This window comes from Solea solea, chromosome 19, assembly GCF_958295425.1.
Source record: "Solea solea chromosome 19, fSolSol10.1, whole genome shotgun sequence".
Taxonomy (NCBI): domain Eukaryota; kingdom Metazoa; phylum Chordata; class Actinopteri; order Pleuronectiformes; family Soleidae; genus Solea; species Solea solea.
The window spans coordinates 1465047-1483874 of record NC_081152.1 but is presented as its reverse complement, the minus strand read 5'-3'; the positions used below and the strand labels follow the sequence as shown (position 1 = coordinate 1483874).

General features: G+C 40.3%; 1 protein-coding gene across 1 annotated transcript; it reads right to left on the bottom strand.

Moving 5' to 3' along the window:
* Positions 1-857: 857 nt before the first annotated feature.
* On the bottom strand, positions 858-17218 carry naa25 (N-alpha-acetyltransferase 25, NatB auxiliary subunit). The gene is made up of 24 exons (XM_058617402.1): positions 17118-17218; positions 14210-14295; positions 12725-12863; positions 12529-12647; positions 12237-12311; positions 12044-12151; positions 11225-11303; positions 9975-10086; positions 9629-9718; positions 8370-8542; positions 7532-7644; positions 7225-7432; positions 5920-6009; positions 5638-5818; positions 5368-5467; positions 5077-5228; positions 4854-4979; positions 4524-4767; positions 2632-2755; positions 2475-2540; positions 2301-2398; positions 2118-2228; positions 1898-2038; positions 858-1575 (listed from the first exon to the last, which is right to left on the bottom strand). Exons 1-24 carry the CDS (start codon positions 17173-17175, stop codon positions 1453-1455), a joined length of 2916 nt encoding a protein of 971 aa, XP_058473385.1. The 5' UTR covers positions 17176-17218; the 3' UTR covers positions 858-1452.
* Between the last annotated feature and the right edge of the window lie 1610 nt (positions 17219-18828).

Genomic DNA, 18828 nt, shown 5'->3' with positions numbered 1-18828 from the left:
CAATATGGGCTGAGAGATTTAGAGCTGGAGAAATGACCTCAAGTCATCTGTCATTGCATCAACTGTCCTGAGCTCCTTAATATTTTACCAGTACAGAGACGCATGGTCCCAACCGGCAGATGGGACTCTGTCTACTGCAGCTGTCAAGACTAAGACTAGCTAACTGCACTTTGACAAAGAACTGGAAGTATTTTGACACTTTTAAAAAGGTCAAAATCTTAATTTATGTTACAGCCACATGCATAAAGCTGCCCTTTCAGCTCTACTCTACTCGCCAGTCGTTAAAATACACACACACACACGCGCACGCAAACAGTCCACTGACAGAGACATCTGTGCAGTCAGACATTTAAAAACATCATCTTTATCCTCACAAACAGAAATGACCTCCATGTCATCATCACACGGTGCAGGGGAAGTGAAATGTGATGTGACAAACTTCAGCGATGTCCACTTGTGATCAGATCTCTCAGGATGGATATCAACACCATGTCTGAACAAGGCCAGTAACTCATGAATCATGTACATAGAAAACACAGCGTTTTTGGAGAACATTCATATTCCAGACAATCGTACAGCGTCAGTTAAATATTCATAGGTCTGATGTTTCTTCTCTTGTGCTGGAACAAGCACCACTTGTAATTCAAGCACAGCTGCAGACGACTCAAATGAAACAATGATGAAAAACAAAAGTCCTGCTGGTTACTGAACTCAACACTGCTCTTAATACTGCAACTGCAGACGTGGTTCTGCTCTCAGCGCCATAGCAACACACAAAATAAACAAAGCCCAAATAAAAGAAAGAAAGAAAGAAAATCTGATAATTCTCACAAGTGAAAATGTGATCAGCTGGGAGCCAGGTGAGCCAGGTGTCCTTATTTCCTTAGAGTGCATCAGTTTAATGCTGACTCTGCTCTTCACAGAGAGACCACTGTGTTCTGCCTCACCAGAAAAACAGATGGAATAGTGGTTTATGATGTCTTATATTGTCATTTCTGATAATGAACTGTGGTAGTTGCTCTTTTAACTATGTACAATAAATTATTAGATTTTTTTTTTTCTCTAAAACTGATTATTCATTTGCTTTATTTTAAAAAGAGCACAATTTATTTCTTCTCTCCTCACTCTCATCCGTTACTGCTGTATAAATGTATCTTCTTTACTTACAAGCTTATGTGCTGTAAGAGTAGCAGGTGATCCAGAGGTTTGTGTTAGAGTGAAACAAAAGACACACAAAAAAACCCCAATTCAGAGCTCACAAAGAGTGAGGAATCTGCCCGGGGGGAGAGAGAGAGAGAGGCTAGGGTCTGGGTTTGTTGGACAAGGGAGTGGCAGGTTAGCTGGTGAGCTGACGGGCGGCAGTGTGGGACATATGGGGGGGGGGGGGGGCAGGGGGGCAGATAATGGAAGTATAGTCATCTTAATGTGGTGAGGGTTGCTGTGTGATGATGTTCAGATCTTGAGGTTCTTTATAGTTTCTGCTCTCTTCTTGAGCAGGTCTCCCACCTCCTGTAGTGAGCGCAGGTAGCTGCTCTGCACCTTGTCCATAGCAGCCTTCATAAACAACGCCTCCTCCTGAAAGACACACACACACACACATGATGAGACAGAAGCTCAGAGATCATCAGAACACAAAGTTTACTTCATTAAAACAATATTCTGGCCCTTTCAGTTTGCCCCGAGGACAGCGGGTGTAACAGATGGAGGTAGATGATCCGCTGTGGCGACCCCAAAGGGAGTATGTCCCATCACCTCTTGCATTTTCGTGTATACAGTATAACTCTCTTGCTCTTGTATCCACTGTCGCCATCTTTGTCGTCCTCATCTTCATCCATGAGTTTTTCTACATACAATATTTACAACCTAATAGAACCCAATAGAGACAAAGCACACTCACCTGTGTGTGTCCTTCCAAGGTTAAACTGGCTAGTTTAAGGGCAGTCATGCCAGTCTCTTGCCCCCTTACGTGGTCCAAGGCCTGGGTTAGCAGGTCCTGCAAGCTCCCCGTCAGCTCCTGGAAGCCACAAACCACCACTGGCTGCAAGAGACACACACACACATTATGATCAGAGAGAAAAACAAACCGGTGTGTAAGGACTTAAAGGAGAGAAGTGTACCAGAGCTGTGTTTGTGTCCTTTTTCTTTTTCTTCTTCTTCTGTAGACTAGATTTGAGTGGTCGGAGGATCTTGGCACAGTAACTAGCCATCCACAAGACTATGCACACCGTCTATGCAGAACAACAGGGTTATGTTACAACATGACGACACATGAGCAATGTGATGAAGCAGCGGTGTCTCACCTCAGTAAAGAAGATAAGGTTTTCTAATAGGGAGGGCCAGGTTTTCAATTTGCTGTCTTTCATTTCCAATAAATCTCCTTTGGATTTATTCAGTATTTCTGTGGACAAGAAGAAAACGTCAACAACGGAATCAAAGCGCAAAATAATAGAGCTTACTCTTCGTCATATGCTCACCTTGAAGCTGTACTACTAATGATTTGAAAGTGTTGCAGATCTGGGTTTGAAGCTCTGACGACTCATCTATGACGGAACAAAGAAAGAGAAATGAGAAAATCATCAGCATTTGTTCTCTAGCATTACATCCATACTTTTGTGTTATTTTCCCTTTTACCTAGTCCGACAGTGTCCAGCTCCTGTAGGTGGACAGACAGCTGCAGTGCTGCAGCCTGACACTGGCAGCTTCCGCTGGACAGAGCTGGGGCCAGTCGGGTGGAGGGAGGTCCCAGGAATGGATACTGCAGTGCAACAACAACATCATCATCATTACACAGCAGGCGCCACAATACTCCATATAATATTTAGCTGGCCGACTCAATGCACTCAATACAGAGTCCACGCGCTGAGATAAGGAAGCGACATGCTGCTAATAACCATCTAATCATTTGCTGAAGTTGGGGAGGAGTGATAAGAAGTTTCTGGAGAGAGGCAGCAGGGTGAGGAAGCACTTCAGGGCCTTGAATACTCGTGGAGGAGGTTACTAACATCATGTATCACTTTGCTTTTTATCCACTTAATATTTGTCTTTGCCTAATATTAAGCATAAAATGCCCATAAAAAATAAATGGGCCATCAAAATCTAATCCAATACTGAGGTGAGTGACACACTGTGGGCTGACTGTGGTACTGCATCTCCAGTCTGCACAGCTGTACTTGGCCATAGATATCCAAGAGATGCCCGTCTGGTTCTGATGGGCCCTGGTTGGGTCAGGGTCAGACCCACTTTAGACAAAGAAATAAGATAGAAAAGTGGACATTTGTGTTAAATAACCTAACTCACTATTTTTACTGACACTTTTGAATCAGTAAACCAGACATTTCCATTGTGCTTAAGAACTGGCGGTCACACTCATCACCCTGTTAGCTCAGGCCTTTGTTATTTATTTTTAGTTTTTAGTAAAAATCTGTTTATCTTTTGTTAAAACTGTGACTTCCTTTTTTTGTTGTGACAATTTAAACACATTAATATGCAGGAAAAGATCGGAACATTTAACGTGTTGTGGTTGTAGCCATTGTAGCACGACTGCACGTTACCTCCTCCCGTTAAACCTGAAGCTGTTGCCAACTAATAGTAGAGCTGAAACAATTCATCGATTATTAATCGACTACTTAATTAATCAACAACTATTAATCGATAATCGATTAATCATTTAAGCTTCTTAAATGTGAATATTTTCTTCATTTCTTTGCTCTGGATAACAAAGAAATCATTTTGACTCAGTGAATCATTTTGGTTTGTGGACAAAACAAGACATTTGAGAACATCATCATTTCCAGGTTTGATGAACACCGAGGTTTTTTTAAGGTTTTCTGATATTTTATGGACCAAACGATTAATCGATAAAATAATCAACAGATTAATCGATTATGAAAATAATCGTTAGTTGCAGCTCTAACTAATAGTAAATGTGGCAACACATCGACCAAACTCAAACCCCCTCCCACTTCTCTGAAATCACCGTGTGTAACTTGTGTGTAAACGCACGTGTAACAAAGCACATGACATCTCCCCGCATGCATCATATGGATATATATGTTTCATGCATGTGTGAGTGCTCTAGTGAGAGCGGCACAGTTGAGTGTGTATTTTAACGTAATTGTACACATTCTTGTACACACTCAAACGTGTTTTCCACCAGGGTGACAGAGTAACTTGATAATTACTACAATTACTACAACATCTGTGTGGTGCAGCAGTGAAAAGGGTCCCCTGTCACACAGTGTTTTGTTCTGTTTTTCATAAACCGGTCTTGTGTAATATAAAAAAAATGAATAAAAAATTTGAACAGGTTTTCAAATGAACTGGTATACCACCCAGCACGAGGCTCCATTAGTATTTTTAACAGCTTGGTTTGAGTCCGAATAGAAAAAGGTAAGAGAGAAAAATGAAAGTGAAACGTTAAATTAGGAATGGGGCTGCAGTGGTTTGTCATCTTTTTTATATGGTGCCCATATAAAAAGGTAGGATCATTTAAACTGTATTTCCACAAAGTGTGCTGAACGTACTTGTATGCATTTCTCTACAAACTGATTGGCCGTCTGGAGCGTCTGATTGAGTTGGGACAGCAAGCTGCTGAGAATCGATGTCTTGTCTCCAACGCCGTTCTCGTTGGCCACCTCAGAGTTCTGATGCGAGGCTGCGTGTCCGTGTCCAGCCAAGAAGGCGAGGATGCGAAGTGTTAGAGAGCGTATCCTCAGCCAGACAGATTCCTCCTCTACAGAGTGATGTCGATGCTCATCAGTAAGCTGTCTGTGAAAGGAAGAGGCAGATGGGTTGGTGTGTGCTTCTCAGTGCATATGTGGCCTCTGATGATGAGATCAATCACTAATATATACCTCTCTTTAGGGTCCCAGCTGGTAAAAACAGTAAGGTCTCTGTTATCCCTCATATTACTCCAGGGGATGTCGTCCTCCTCTGCAGATAACGACATGGCCTTCACACTTTCATCCAAGCTCAAAACACTGAAAGACATGGACAGAAGAGACACAGGTAACTGAGTAACCCATCTCCACATCATAAACTGTTATAACCTAGTGTGTGTTTGGAGTTCTTTCTCACATATCAGCCTCGAGGAACAGATCCAGCAGCATCCTCTCAGTGCGGACTTGGGCAAAGTGCAGCGATTGATTCAGCCTGTTCCTGAGAGCGATGAATTCTGGGATTTTCTCAAATGCACCATACTTATACGCTTGGATAATATACTCTGAGGTCTGGTGGTAAGACGACAGAGAAGGGAACAGAAAATGGAAGAGGACAGAGAGGAAATAAGGTCAATATTGACAAGATGCATTCCATCCAGGATTTAAAAAAAAAAAAAAAAAATGGAATGAAGAGGCGGGACAGACTCACATCTTTCTGGTTAGAGTGGAAAAACCTGAGGGAGAAATTACAGGACTGGGAAGCTGCGGCAAACTGACCCAATGACTCAGCGTAACGTGTCAACAGAAACCTGAAAAAACACAACAAAAACATCATTTTATACCCCAACAGTGGTACATGCTGGCCTGACCTGAGAGAACACAGAGTATGTACAGGCCTTAAGGTAATCCCAGGTCACACTCTCCCAGCAGACCCAATCCTTGTCTGCTGTGATTGAAGGTGTGTTTCTTATATACTGACCCTATGGTGTCGTGCTGCACATGCTTGGCATCCAAGCTGGAGTAAAGGTCCACTACAGGCTCAAAGGCTCCCAGGCGACAGTAGAGGAGCAGGAGCAGCAGCTTGAACTGAGCGTTGGAGGGACTGTGAGACAAACCCTCCTGGAGGACACTCAAACTCTGCCACACCATATTCTCATCCCCTGCAGCACACACACACACACACACACACAATAGCTTTTTAACAGAGACATCTTTACCCAAAGTGAGCGAAGAGAGGTATCTGAGAGAGGGAAATACTCACCAGTCTCTGTCCACAAGTCAATGTATACATGAGCTACCATGAGACAATACATATCAGAGAACTGCAGCTCTGTCTTCAGAGCAGTCTTCCCTGTTAACACAGAAGTAAACAAAAACTCAGTCAATGATAAAATCAGAGCTAATATCACACACACACACACACACACACACATGACGGAGCTCGAGAGTGCGAACAATTTACTCCAAAAAGTCATGTAACACTTTAGATTAGGGAATACATATTCACCATTAATTAGTTTCTTATTAGCATGCAAATTAGTAACATATTGGCTCTTAATTGGTCATTATTAAGTACTTATTAATGCCTTATTATACAACCAGTAAACCATTAACTAAGAGTTTTCCCTCAATAACCTCAGAATTATTGCTTATTATTGTAAGTAAGAAAGTTGTATATGAAACACGATATTTATAAAGGTGGTAGTATTACAAGAATAGACTTTAGATCAGGGAACATGTGTTGGTTAATAATTGTTCAACTACTAGTGAATTAGTAGTGATAAAGACATCACTTTAGTATGAGGAACATACTAAGCAACAAAGACTACATCTAGAGTTATTAGGACACTGTTAACACTTAGTTTTGTGTTTTATTATGTCAGAACAGACCATATTCATCAGGTGTTGTTAAGGGAGAATAACTCTTCCTGTGATACGACCACCTTATAAAGTCCATACTAAGCAAAGCATATTGAGATCGTAATTCATATACAACAACTTCCTTACTAAACTATTTATAAGTAAGGATCAGAATAAGGCATTAATAAGTACTTAATGACTCATTAAGAACTAATATGTTACTAATTTGTATGCTAATAAGCAACTAATTAATGGTGAACATGTGTTCCTAATCTAAAGTGTTACCAAAATTAACAATATGATCATTTAATATGTAACATGCCGAATTATAGCAAGAATGCTATTTTACATCCATAGTCCTTACAGTGATCACAGAAATTCTGCTGAAGAACAAAAACAGAGCAGCTGAACAAAGAGTAAAGATGCAGTGATGACGTCCTACATGTAAGCACTGAACACACACAAACACAAACACAAACACACACACAAACTCTGACTGAGGAGGAATGGATTGATGGACGTGCTTATTTCTTTGTTAATTTATGTAACAGTGGGAAGAGTTGGGCATCAGTGATGGAAGAGTGAGCAAGAAACATGAGAGAACTTCTGATGAATCACTGCTACGATGAGCCTTTTACACTTGTTAAGATTTTTTTACTGAATAACAGCTAATGAATAAGTGAATGAGGAGTGTGTAAGCTCTCACCAAACTTGAGCCCATGATGATAATGAGCCTTCAGCTCTGTGATGAGCTGCAGTTTGCCATCCACACTGAGAGCGTGCTGCAGCCCGAGGGCTCGACTCAGCTGACAGACGCACAGATGCCTCTGCAGAGCGTTGGTATCGTCAGGGAAAGCAAAGCCCTTCTCTCCCTGCTCACCGAGAGGAACTGCTTCACTCAGACGATTAATAAACTAAAAAGGTGACAAAAACACATTTTTTTAAAAAACATTTTTACAACTAGCCTCTTCAACCACGGGAGTTCAGCAACACTGCAGGAAATCACCTCTCACCTGGACATGCTGATCAGGAGGAAGCAGGTGTAGGTAAATCTGTAGGTCCGTGATGCAGCAGGGTTTGTCTCCAAACTTCCCAAAGAACTGTTCCATTAGCTCTAAAGGATCACCTGATCATCCAATACACAAACAGTACGGGCTGTGCCATCAATCAGAACTTGTGAAGCGTGTTTTTGTTACAGTTGTGGTTACAAAATAAAAATGTGACAAAAACAAAATCAGCAAAACAAATCGATAACATAACGGGGGCTTATTCTGAAAATAACGCCTTTAATGTTGTAACACAATTTACTTACTTTTATTTAATTTTATTTTCTATACAGCACCAGATCACAGCATAAGTCAATTAAGGTTATCTTTCCCGTAGAACAGGTCTATACCTTGTCCTTATATTAAACAAAGTAAATAATATTATAAATAAATAATAATGTCATTTCTGTCTCTGTATGTTCGACGTTTACAATTCTCATCTGCTCTCAGTATTCTGCCCCGGACAAAAGCTGCCTTTCCTCGCTGAAGAGTATTTGATTTGCGATGTCATTCTCAAGGAGACCTTCAGATTGATATTTACTGTAAATAAGCACAATTACCAAAACATCAACATATTAACTGCTATAATCTACCACAAGTTTAAGATCTAATTTCCTTCCAACATTTATTTTTTACATGTTAATTGGCAACGAATAATCAAAACAGAATTGCAGCCATAGAAACTTTGCTAAATGTTGTTGTTGTTTTTTTTAAATTGTGTTTTTGATTTGAACAGGATGAATTATTCAGCCCTGCACCTGGAATAACAATAACTTTGCAGTGTGTGTACAATCAAGTGTTTTACCTAGGACACTTTCCTCTGGACAGCCTCGTTCTCTCAGTCGATGCATTAATTCAAGTCGAGCTAAATATGGCCCTCTGAGTAAACGAGACTCTTTGCCATCCTCCGCCTTAATTCTCTCTTCAACGAACCTCACCACTTCAGCCACAGTGTAATGTACAGCACCCTCCGAACAACTGCAGAGAGGAAGGAAACACACACACTTAGGGACTGATGAGAATACATTGTTTGCTAAATCTCTTCTCTTGCAGTCTTCAAAGATTAAAGGTAATAAAAGTAGAACAACAATGAAGCTCAGAGTGATTTCAAGACAACTTTGACAAATTGCTAATGGAAAAGCAAAAAAATGACTACTACTATCACCATTACTTAATGCTGCAAGTACAACATACATTCAGAAACTGAGGACGAGAGCCTGGACAACATATTGACAGACTGCATTAGCTTATATTAGCCTATATTAGCTCCTGCACCAGGTCAGTTACAGGACGCAGGCACCAGCTACTCTGTAAAAACTGCATAATGAGAATAAAGTCATCTGACGCGAGTAAGAATGTTGAATCATAAGCAATGGGTTGGGTCAAAGGCCCGTGTGAATTTGACTTGGACGAAAGCGGGGTTTACAGGTTGGTGGCAGTATGTTATATGGACCCACACAGGCCTCTGAAAAGATTAACACATATTTGTGGATTGGAATGATTCATTTCTTTAACTTATAAACACCACTGTCCATTCAAAATAAAATAAAAACATTGAGACAATGGCAATGAAAGTGTTGTACTGATTTTACTGCATCATAAAAGTTGGCACGCGAGTCAGTGGCATTTTCAATCTGATGACGTCAGCTATCGTCGTGTAACTCACATCACAGAGAAATTAAATAATACTCTGTCGCCACTCACAATAATACAACTGTAATTCTTATCTTAGCCACTGGTCTATTTTAAGCTCAGGCTGATGCAGTATTGATCATTTCTTACCGCACACAAGGTGTAAATCCATTGATGCCACTGTAATAGTAACCATCATGCAGATGATATAAGCTGCTCTTAGTTTCCCAGATGCACTATGGTCACGATTTGTTTTACCCCAACTATAGGCACGTGTGATGTAAATGAATGTTTACACACACATTCAATATCAAATAAAAAGCCCAGCTAAGCTAAGTCACAGAAAGTCACAGAAATCTCAGGAGTGTTTTAAAACGCTCACATACACACTTAATGCCAGTATCCACATAGATACACATCTCTTGTACTCACTGTTCGCCTTCTTCTGGCGGACTCCACGACTGGTCGATGAGGTGAAAGAGAGAGTCAAAGTAGGAGGGATAGAACTGCCAATCATCGGGACTGGAAAAAGAAACAAGAGTTTGTTACCACTGTCTAATGTCTGTGTGTGGTTTATATTGTTTAATATGCAGGGGCAGGGGCAGGGGCGGGGCAGGGGCAGGGGCAGGGGCAGGGGCAGGGGACCAACAACACATGTCAGCAAATGTCTCTCTCAATGACTCTCATTGATTCGTTCAGTCTGTCCATGTTAATCATTGCAGCGCAGGCTCCAGGTAGAAACCTGAACATACTACACTGGTAAAAAACTTGAACTCACTTTTTGAGGAGCAGCTTGTGGGCCAAGGCATTACACTCTGGCCACTGTTGTAGTCTCTGATACAGCTTCATACACTTGGTTTCTCTGCTCTGCAGCTCACTGGTCAGCTTCTCTGTGGACAGACAGAATAATACAACTTTAATAAGAGTTCTATTAGAGATAGACCGAAAATGGTTTTCGGCCAAAAGACTAAACACCAAAACAACACGGCCGAAACAGGATGTTGTGATGACGCATGCGGCCAGCACGCGTCTGTCTTCCAACAAGATGTGAGGACACGGTGGAACGGCACCTGTTAAATGCTGGAAAGTCTCTTTGTGCAAAAGTGAAACTTGGCTGCATTCAGCATAGATTAGAAACGCCCTGCAACATTCACTTCACATCAGAGAACTCGTCTGTCTGCACCAGATGAGGGGCATGCATCCTCGTTGTCTGATCTGTTCGATGAGATCCTCCTAAATATTTTCATAGTTTCTTGATTGATTTTTTGAGGCATGAATATTAATCTATACCTGGGGTCATATTTGATAATGTGAAGATTCCTGGGGGCCAATTGTCTTTTTTTTTTTCTAACAGTAACATTTACATACAAATGCCCGGTTTTATAAAAATGTCATATTCATTGTCACAATTATCATTTTTAAATGGAAATGTAACCAAATCTAAGGAGTGAAAAAAAAAGTGCCTCCACATCTGGAGTCAAATAGCATAATATGAGATGAGAGCATATAGTCACAGGTGGGTTTTGAACCCAGGACTCTGGTTTTTTCCATAGTTGCTCAGGTCTAGGTTCAGCAACATGTGTCCAAAGAATGAGGTCAGCTGATGACCTGAATATACTGAATGATCAGATTATTCCATCCATGGACTTTTTATATATATAATTTGTGCAACACTGAATACCGTTTAGCATAGCAGTCCTCAATATTGCACGTCAGTGTCAAAACGTGTCCATTTGCTTGCTGTAACGTGTCATGTGATCTAATCATGCCAGTATCGAAGTGTTGCAATAAAAACAAACGCAAATGTAGTATTGCATCATATTTAACACTACACATGACGTTTCTCACGCTGAGAACTGATCAAACCTACTGCACATAAATGATTCATCTATCTAGACCTGGCTTGAACCCTGAATACCCAAATACCAAGAAAAAAAAGCTTGAGACATAAAAAGGAATAAAACTTCACTCAGATTTATCCTGCAGGTCTTACAGGTACAGAAACAGAAGAAAATAATATGCACTCACCCCCAAGTGGCCCCCTGATCACTTCAAGAGCTTCTACACATTTCCCCAAACGCTCCAGGATCATAAAATAGAGCTGCACCTATAAACACACACACACACACACACACACACAAAACTACTGAAACAAAACAAGCAACTTTGTTCTGTCTGTATATGGCGGACACATTTTTCATTCTGGACACTGCAGCTGCACAATATTGGAAAAGACTGACATTGCTATTTATTTATTTTTGTGATATTAAAAAATACAAGAATTCTCACCAGATGACTTGAATAGCTCTATTTGGAAAGAATGATGGATCGATGGACAACACCTATTTTTACTTGAATTAACAACACAGAGCAGTGATTGTTCCACACATAATCCACAACTCTGTGACTCTCTCTGTGTGTGTGTGTGTGTGTGTGTGTGTGAATCTGACTCATAAGAATTACAACCCGACACACTGCGATGTGTTCATGTGTTCAGGTTTTAGCAGCCATCACTCTGTCCTAGTTTCCAACTGGGTAGAATTATATAAGACTTGAAAGTAATTTACAGCATGCTGGACCAGCAATACATTGTTAAGGTGTCAGTGAGAATATTCAACACCTGCCAATGTGCCAATCATGTGCCGATTGTACAGGATAATCTGGCTTAAAATAGTATGAATTTGGATGAACTGCCAAGGAAAGTTTATACTAAAAATTTAAAAATAACACACCAGCAACGAATGTAGGGCAAGGGGGGCAGGGTTTATTAAACTGTTGGTTTCCATTGAAAGTGTTGTATTCATCTTGTATTTAAGGGTTTTTGTGTGTTCACTGCGTCTCACTCACCTCAGCTTCTGCTTCAATCTTCTCCTCTTTAACCATTTTCTCCACCATGCGCTCAGCCAAAGGCAGGAACATTATCTGAGCCAGCTTTTCATCTTGTGCGGAGATGGCCTGAACAAGACGCGTGCATCATTTTTATACGATACATAATATTCAAGGTCTGTGTGTGTGTGTGTGTTGTGAAGGATGCTCATACCTGCATCACTAGACTCATGACAGACCAGAAATAATAAGGATTCTTGGGGACGATTTTATACAAAGCCATTCCTGCCTGTAAAGTGGAAATACACAACCGTCAACATCCTTTTCATTATACTGATTACAGCAGAGTCCAAGTATTTGGACAGTTACAGTTTTTAACTGTGCATCGTTTGAACAAAACAACCCAGATGTGATTGAAAAGTTGAGTTGTAATCCCTTGTTTTCATCATCAGTAATTTGGTAAAGGCCTGACGAGCAGTTTGAGGGGCAGGTGTGAGCTTTCATACCTGCTGCATTTTCTTGTACTCCCCAACACGAGCATATGCCATGAAGAGGTGAGAGTGATACTCCTCACTGAGTGGGACCTTCTTCACTGCAGCTTCGTACAGCTTGGTGACCAACTCCGCTGTGAGCGACGGGCACAATAATTAGTATGCAGTCATTCCTGACCTTGCCAAGCCTTGTGTGTGTGTGTGTACTCACGGCGATGCATCTCTCTGTACAGTATAGTCAGAGCCTGCAGTGAGTTGTCATCAGTGGGCTCTAGAGTGGCCACCTCCTGCGCTAAAGTGAAAGCCTCATCCTGCTTGCCGGTTCTCTGAAGGCCAATGGCCTTTAGGACCTGAGGAAAGGGAGAAATAAAAAAGAATTAGAAAGACAAACGTTAAACTTGCCAGTTCTTCACCATGTTAACTAGGGCTGGGGATCATGGTCAATTTCCTCAATCGATTCTATTTTGATTTAAAAGGTTCTGAATCGATTCAATTTGTTCTTAAATAATGAAAATGCCTCTTATTTCTCAGAATGATGTCACAGGTGTGTACGAGCGCAGCAAAGCACGGTCATGTGGCGCCTCGGGAACATCGCTACTGTCAGGGAACCGTACGATGTGAAAACTTGAGAGAGATGTGAATAAATGAAGGCAATGAGGAGAGTTTCTTTTACATTTTAAAATATTAGGAAAAAGCAGGTTTTATGCCTTTAATTCATTACCTCTGCTTTGATTATTGTGACTTGTATGTATTAATTAATTCAGTGAGGCAGATCATGTCAATAGCTCCCAGGTTTTGGTTGCCTAGTAACAATGGCTGCATCAGTAATGCCCCTGAAGTGCCTGTGGCTTCTTCTGCATGTGAACTAGTGCTGCACGACTCTGGAAAAAATGTGAAACACAATTTTTTTTGCTTGGAATTGAGATCACGATTCTCTGGCACAAATTTTTCACAAATCAAAATGTTTTTTGCGCTCATGAACAAAAGATTAGAAATAATAGTTCAGAGTGAGAAACTCCGAGAGGAAAACAGGATTGTTTATTTGTGATGCAGCTCATAAATAAAAGGTAGAAGAAAATGAGATCACGTATCATTGTGAATCGAGATCGCAATTTTTTAACGATTTATCGTGCAGCCCTGATGTGAGCCGACCCTGAGAACGTGAAATAAAGGAGGAAGCTGCCACTGTTCTGATGTGGTATATGACCGTTTAGGCTGTTGTACACATTGTCAATACATTAGTAAAGTCGTCACTGGTGCGGAGCAGAAGATCTCAACAGTCAGTAAAACAGTTTATTTTAGCGACAGTGACAAACTAACTGTAGGCTCCACTAACATTTACCATATGCCATAAAAGGTTGTGTCTGAGTTTATCTGAATTTCCTTCCAACTTCCTACACAAGAATAAAGACACATTTCAAAATGTGTATTGTGAATCAGCAGCAGTGTTCTTTCCTGTCAAAGTGCACACTGCTGCTCTGCTATTTTTCTAGTGGAATGTGTGGATGTGTCTTTTTAGAAGTGCAGTGTGTGCAAAGAGAGGGATCATGACTGAGGTGCACAGGAGCAAGAGCAGTGGGAGAAAAAAAGGGACAGAAAATTCGATTTTAAACAAAGAATCTGCATATTTCTAAAATCCATGTCATGTTACGCAACAGAAGGCAAGATTTAAAAAACAACAACTCTAATGACCCACCTTAGCGCAGTGCAGGTCCTTGTGTTTCTTCAGCAGTTTATCCGCCTGCTGTATTGCCATTTTATTGTTGCCATTATCAAGGTAATCTGGAACACAAAGGAAAACAATATTATGTCAAGACTGCATAATGTAATATGGCCTAAGTTTGTTTGTGACTTCGTCCAATAATAATAATAATAAGCTGACTGCTGTGGGTGGAGTCAGTCTAGTTCCACCCTGACTTTACCATCCCATTTTACTAATGAAACAGTAAAGGCTGGTTATTTGAGTCCTATTTTTCTAATGGTGACTGCACAAAACCGAACCGGTTCACTCTAAGAAACACCGTTTAGACTCAGGCTATGACCCTGTTCAGAACTGACCATCCGATCGTGCACATCGCACTAAGGTCTGAAAGCGTCCTCAGATCAGATCACAGAAACCACATTCAGAGGTGTTTTGAGGACACGCATGTCCACATTCCTGAGCTGCATGAACACAGGAGAGCAGCTTTTCAGCTGAAGTCATCTGATTCACAGCAGTTTTACTTTAGTGCATTAATTAATTTGCTCCAACTGCCAGGATATTAACACTGTTCACCACGATAAGATTTCTTTTTGTAACGGTAAACACTTTTTGTGTTCCATCAGGGCGAGTAGAGCTTTGATTCACTTAAGATCCTTCTTGTTTTCTTTTTCTCCATCTCTGTCATTTGCTCTATTTAAAATTTAGCAGAATTGTTTAGCCCTTTGGATTTTGATGGTCTACTATTTAAATTACCTTCAGTCAAATGTTAGCTCTGCAGTTGAAGCGTAGTTTGAATATCAAACTCTAGACAGTGATTTAAATACTTTGCTCGGCAATACTTTCATCTGTGATGACAGTTTGAACAGAATAGATGTGACATAATCGCAGCATCCTGTCTGGCACGGTTAATTCTGGCACCCAGCTGTCCTGAGGACGGCATGTGTGTGTACATTTTGTGTGTATTTGTGACCTCTTTAGGACCTTTTCTGGCATAAACACTGACTTTGTCAGGACCAGTAGTCATCATGGAGACCAAAACCTGGTCCTAATGAGGCAGAACGTCATTTATAAGAAACTGGTGTGTGTGCATGACGCGATTTGTGTCATCAACGTGCAATAAGTCAATTTGAAAACACTTTTATTTTATGGAAATAATCAGTGGGTTAACCCAGAATGAAATGAATCAGTACCAGCCCTACGCCTTCATTGATCATCTTTGGACACAGATTTGTCATTTTGGGGAGAAACATGCAGAAGGACCTGAAAATGTCAGAAATGCCATCAGCTTAGATTTGAAGTACAGCTCTCCTCAGACCGTGTTCTTGCTTTTAAATAGAAACAAATGCAAAAGCCACAACAGAAATCAGCAGTTGTGGGGGATTTGAGTTTCCATGGTCAAATCAGCTGTTTCGAAAATGTAAAGTGTGTAGTTTACGGTACATTCACTGAAATGGTCCAAACCAGTACTATTTCCGCTTTTCAAAACAAAGTCTTATCAAAAGCGAACACAACATGTGTTAAGTTATCTGTCAAAACAATTATATACTAAGATTGTGATTAAATCTGAAATAATTGATCATCATATATAAATAATATTTTTCTAGTAGTTTATGCTTTCAGTTTTATTGGACAAAGTACATAACGTACTTCATGCATAAGTCGTAGGAAGTACTTTTACCAGGGCATACACTGCTGACCCCCGCTGTGGAGTTTGCATTAGTGCTGTCACTTTTGCATTTGTGTTGAATCTTCTGGGCCAGTGTATATGTTACAAAGTAGCTTGAAAAACTGCTGAATGCCCATTTCTTTCAGTAATGGTAATAATAAGTACATAGATTAGTTTATAACTGGATAGATGATATATGGAACTATGAAATGAGTGGGTGATTGATTACAGGTTTTTAAAAAAGATTAATGTTTTACCTAACTTTATTAGTCACCAACTTTAAAAGCATAATTGTGAAAGTAATTATCCTTCATTCAGGACACTTTTCCTTCCGACATTTCAAAGATAAAAAACAACAACAATATATTTAGGAAGTAATCATTTGCAGGCAAAACATTTCCTCTATAACATTAAATGGAGATAGCAGCACGAACATGATTAACTAACGACAGTATAAATGAATAACAGCTAAGATTGTTCATATGTCACTGACACAACTGAACACTTATGTGCTTAGACTGGGTGTAAGCGCCGCTAGCATTAAATGTTCCGATATCAACGCGACGTCCAGGTAAAACGTAGGTAAATGTAAAAAACCCCAGAGTTGTGTAGATGTCTGTGCTAAGAGGCTAACAGGTTAATACCTCTCATAAAAACTACTTGGAGCTTTGTCCACTGACGGATGAGCTCGGTGCTAACTGGAAGCTAACCGTGTGTCTAGTTAGCTAGCACGAAACAAAAGCAGTTGGCGATTCAATGTGGACACAGACACCACAGAACCACAATAAACACGTTTTCAAACGGAGGCATCACAAACTGCCCCCCGCGACTGAACTGTTGCCCTTTTGACGTGCGAACAGCTGCAGCACGTCCGCATTAGCCGGCTAAGCTAGCTGTCAAACAACGACAAATGAGTAGCCCCTGTCCACGCCGGAAACAACACGAGACAACGCCGAGTGTGTCTGTGGATTCAACGCGGGTTCACACGCACACCAGCCGCAGTAGTCGTGTCCTAGCGAAGGCTGGGTTAGGGTGCACTGTCATTGGGGCGCTGCGGGCAGCAGAACCCGCGGTCGGAGCTGGAGGGGCCGCAGCGCTGCCCTGTGCCCTCCGACTCCCGACACCAGCACCTCCTCTAAAGTCGCGCCTCACCACAGACCACAGACCACAGAGCACAGCCGCATGCAGCGAGCCTCCAAACATACAAACACGGCCGACTCCACACTCGGTGCCTACCGTAAATGGGTCTGAGTCTCCTGTCGTTGGGATCTTGCACATGGCCTCTCGCCGCCATGGTGGAGTTTACCTGCTGGGTTGGTGTTCGCGCACGCGCACTGGGGGCGGCATTATTTTTCTTCTTTTTCTTATTGTTTTGCGGCGGTTTGTTTCCAGTGTTTGACGGTTGTACTGCCACCTTCTGTTTGGGAGTGCAGTTTTTACAGTCTCGTAAAATGAACACACACACACACACACACAAGTCCGTGCTGCTATTCTGAAGCCATGAAACTCTTTGAGAAAGTGGCAGATTTACCACAGCACACTGAGCTGCACTACCGCAAACCAACCGTGTACTGATCCGAGCAAGTTCAGGTAACTGTAAAAACATTATATTTTTTAAATATTTTTTTTATATTGCTTATAAAAAAAAACAATATAAATAAATATATATATATAAAGTAGTAGTGGTTTGCTTCCTACTATGGAAGCACATTGAATTCATTTGAAAAAACAAAACAAAACAATTTTTATTTTTTTTTTAAATCTGAAATATTTAGAAACTTCAAACTCTTGTGAGAACCTCCAACCACTCCAACGTATTATTAAAATGATTTTCTTTTATCTTGTTTATTATTATTATTACATACTGTGTATATCATTTTTTTCTCTCTTTTTTTCTCGCTGCTATGATCAAACACAGTTCTGTTGTATAACTACAATGACAATAAAGTCGATTCAATTCTATATAGAGGGACTAAATCATTGAGGGAAAATACCCGATTGTCATTTTACGACTACTTTATAATACTAGTAGATACTTCTACTTTACTGCACCTGTAATCTCAACATTTAAGATTCAGGTAGATTTCCTTTTTGTGTCAAAATAAGACTAAAAATAGAGAACATGAAAATATGTAAAACATATCTAAGAGGGGGAGGGAGTATAGAAGTATAGATCTATACATATACATATATATGTGTATATATATACACAAATATATACATATATGTATATACACACATATATGTGTGTATGTATATATATATATACACAAATATATACATATATGTATATATATATATACACACATATATGTGTACTTATATATATGTATGTATATATATACGAAATATAATATAAAAGATATTCACCGTTTCTAACATGTACAAGAACTGTCAAAACTGTAAGTCATAAAATAATTAGCAATATTTCAAATAGATTTCAAACAAATACAATTGTTCATGAAACCTTTGGACAGCAGCGACTTTGACAGGTCACAGTATGAAAAACACTTACCTCAATATATTCGACAGTGACGAACACAGCTCTTACATTTTCAGTTGGTAACGAATGAATGGAAACATCATTTTAAATACCGACTTAAATTTCTGTTGATAAATCACACCTAAATTATACACGTGCACAAATACATGAGTGTAATCCATGAAGGTGCACGCTGATTCCATGTCCTACACAAACTGAACAGAACCAATGTTGATGTGGTCAATAACAACTGTGCTTACTGTTTCTATTGCATGGTGTTTTTCTATATATGTTTACTTTAATACAGTATTTTCTTGGTTATGTCCTATAGGTCCAACGTTACTGTTATGTTGTGGTCTGAGCAGCTCATGGATGCTTGAAGTTCCTGCGGGATTAATAAAGTATTTATCTATCGAAATAAAATGACTAAAACACGTCAGAGTGGCTGACAAAGAATCCATCGTA

Coding starts and splice junctions, on each gene's coding strand:
- naa25 (XM_058617402.1), bottom strand. CDS start 17,175: ATGGCGGCGAGAGGCCATGTGCAAGATCCCAACGACAGGAGACTCAGA. Junction 7,645..8,369: donor TCCAGAGGAAAGTGTCCTAG/GTAAAACACTTG, acceptor TTGGATGATCAG/GTGATCCTTTAGAGCTAATG. Junction 5,819..5,919: donor TGACTTGTGGACAGAGACTG/GTGAGTATTTCC, acceptor TGTGTGCTGCAG/GGGATGAGAATATGGTGTGG.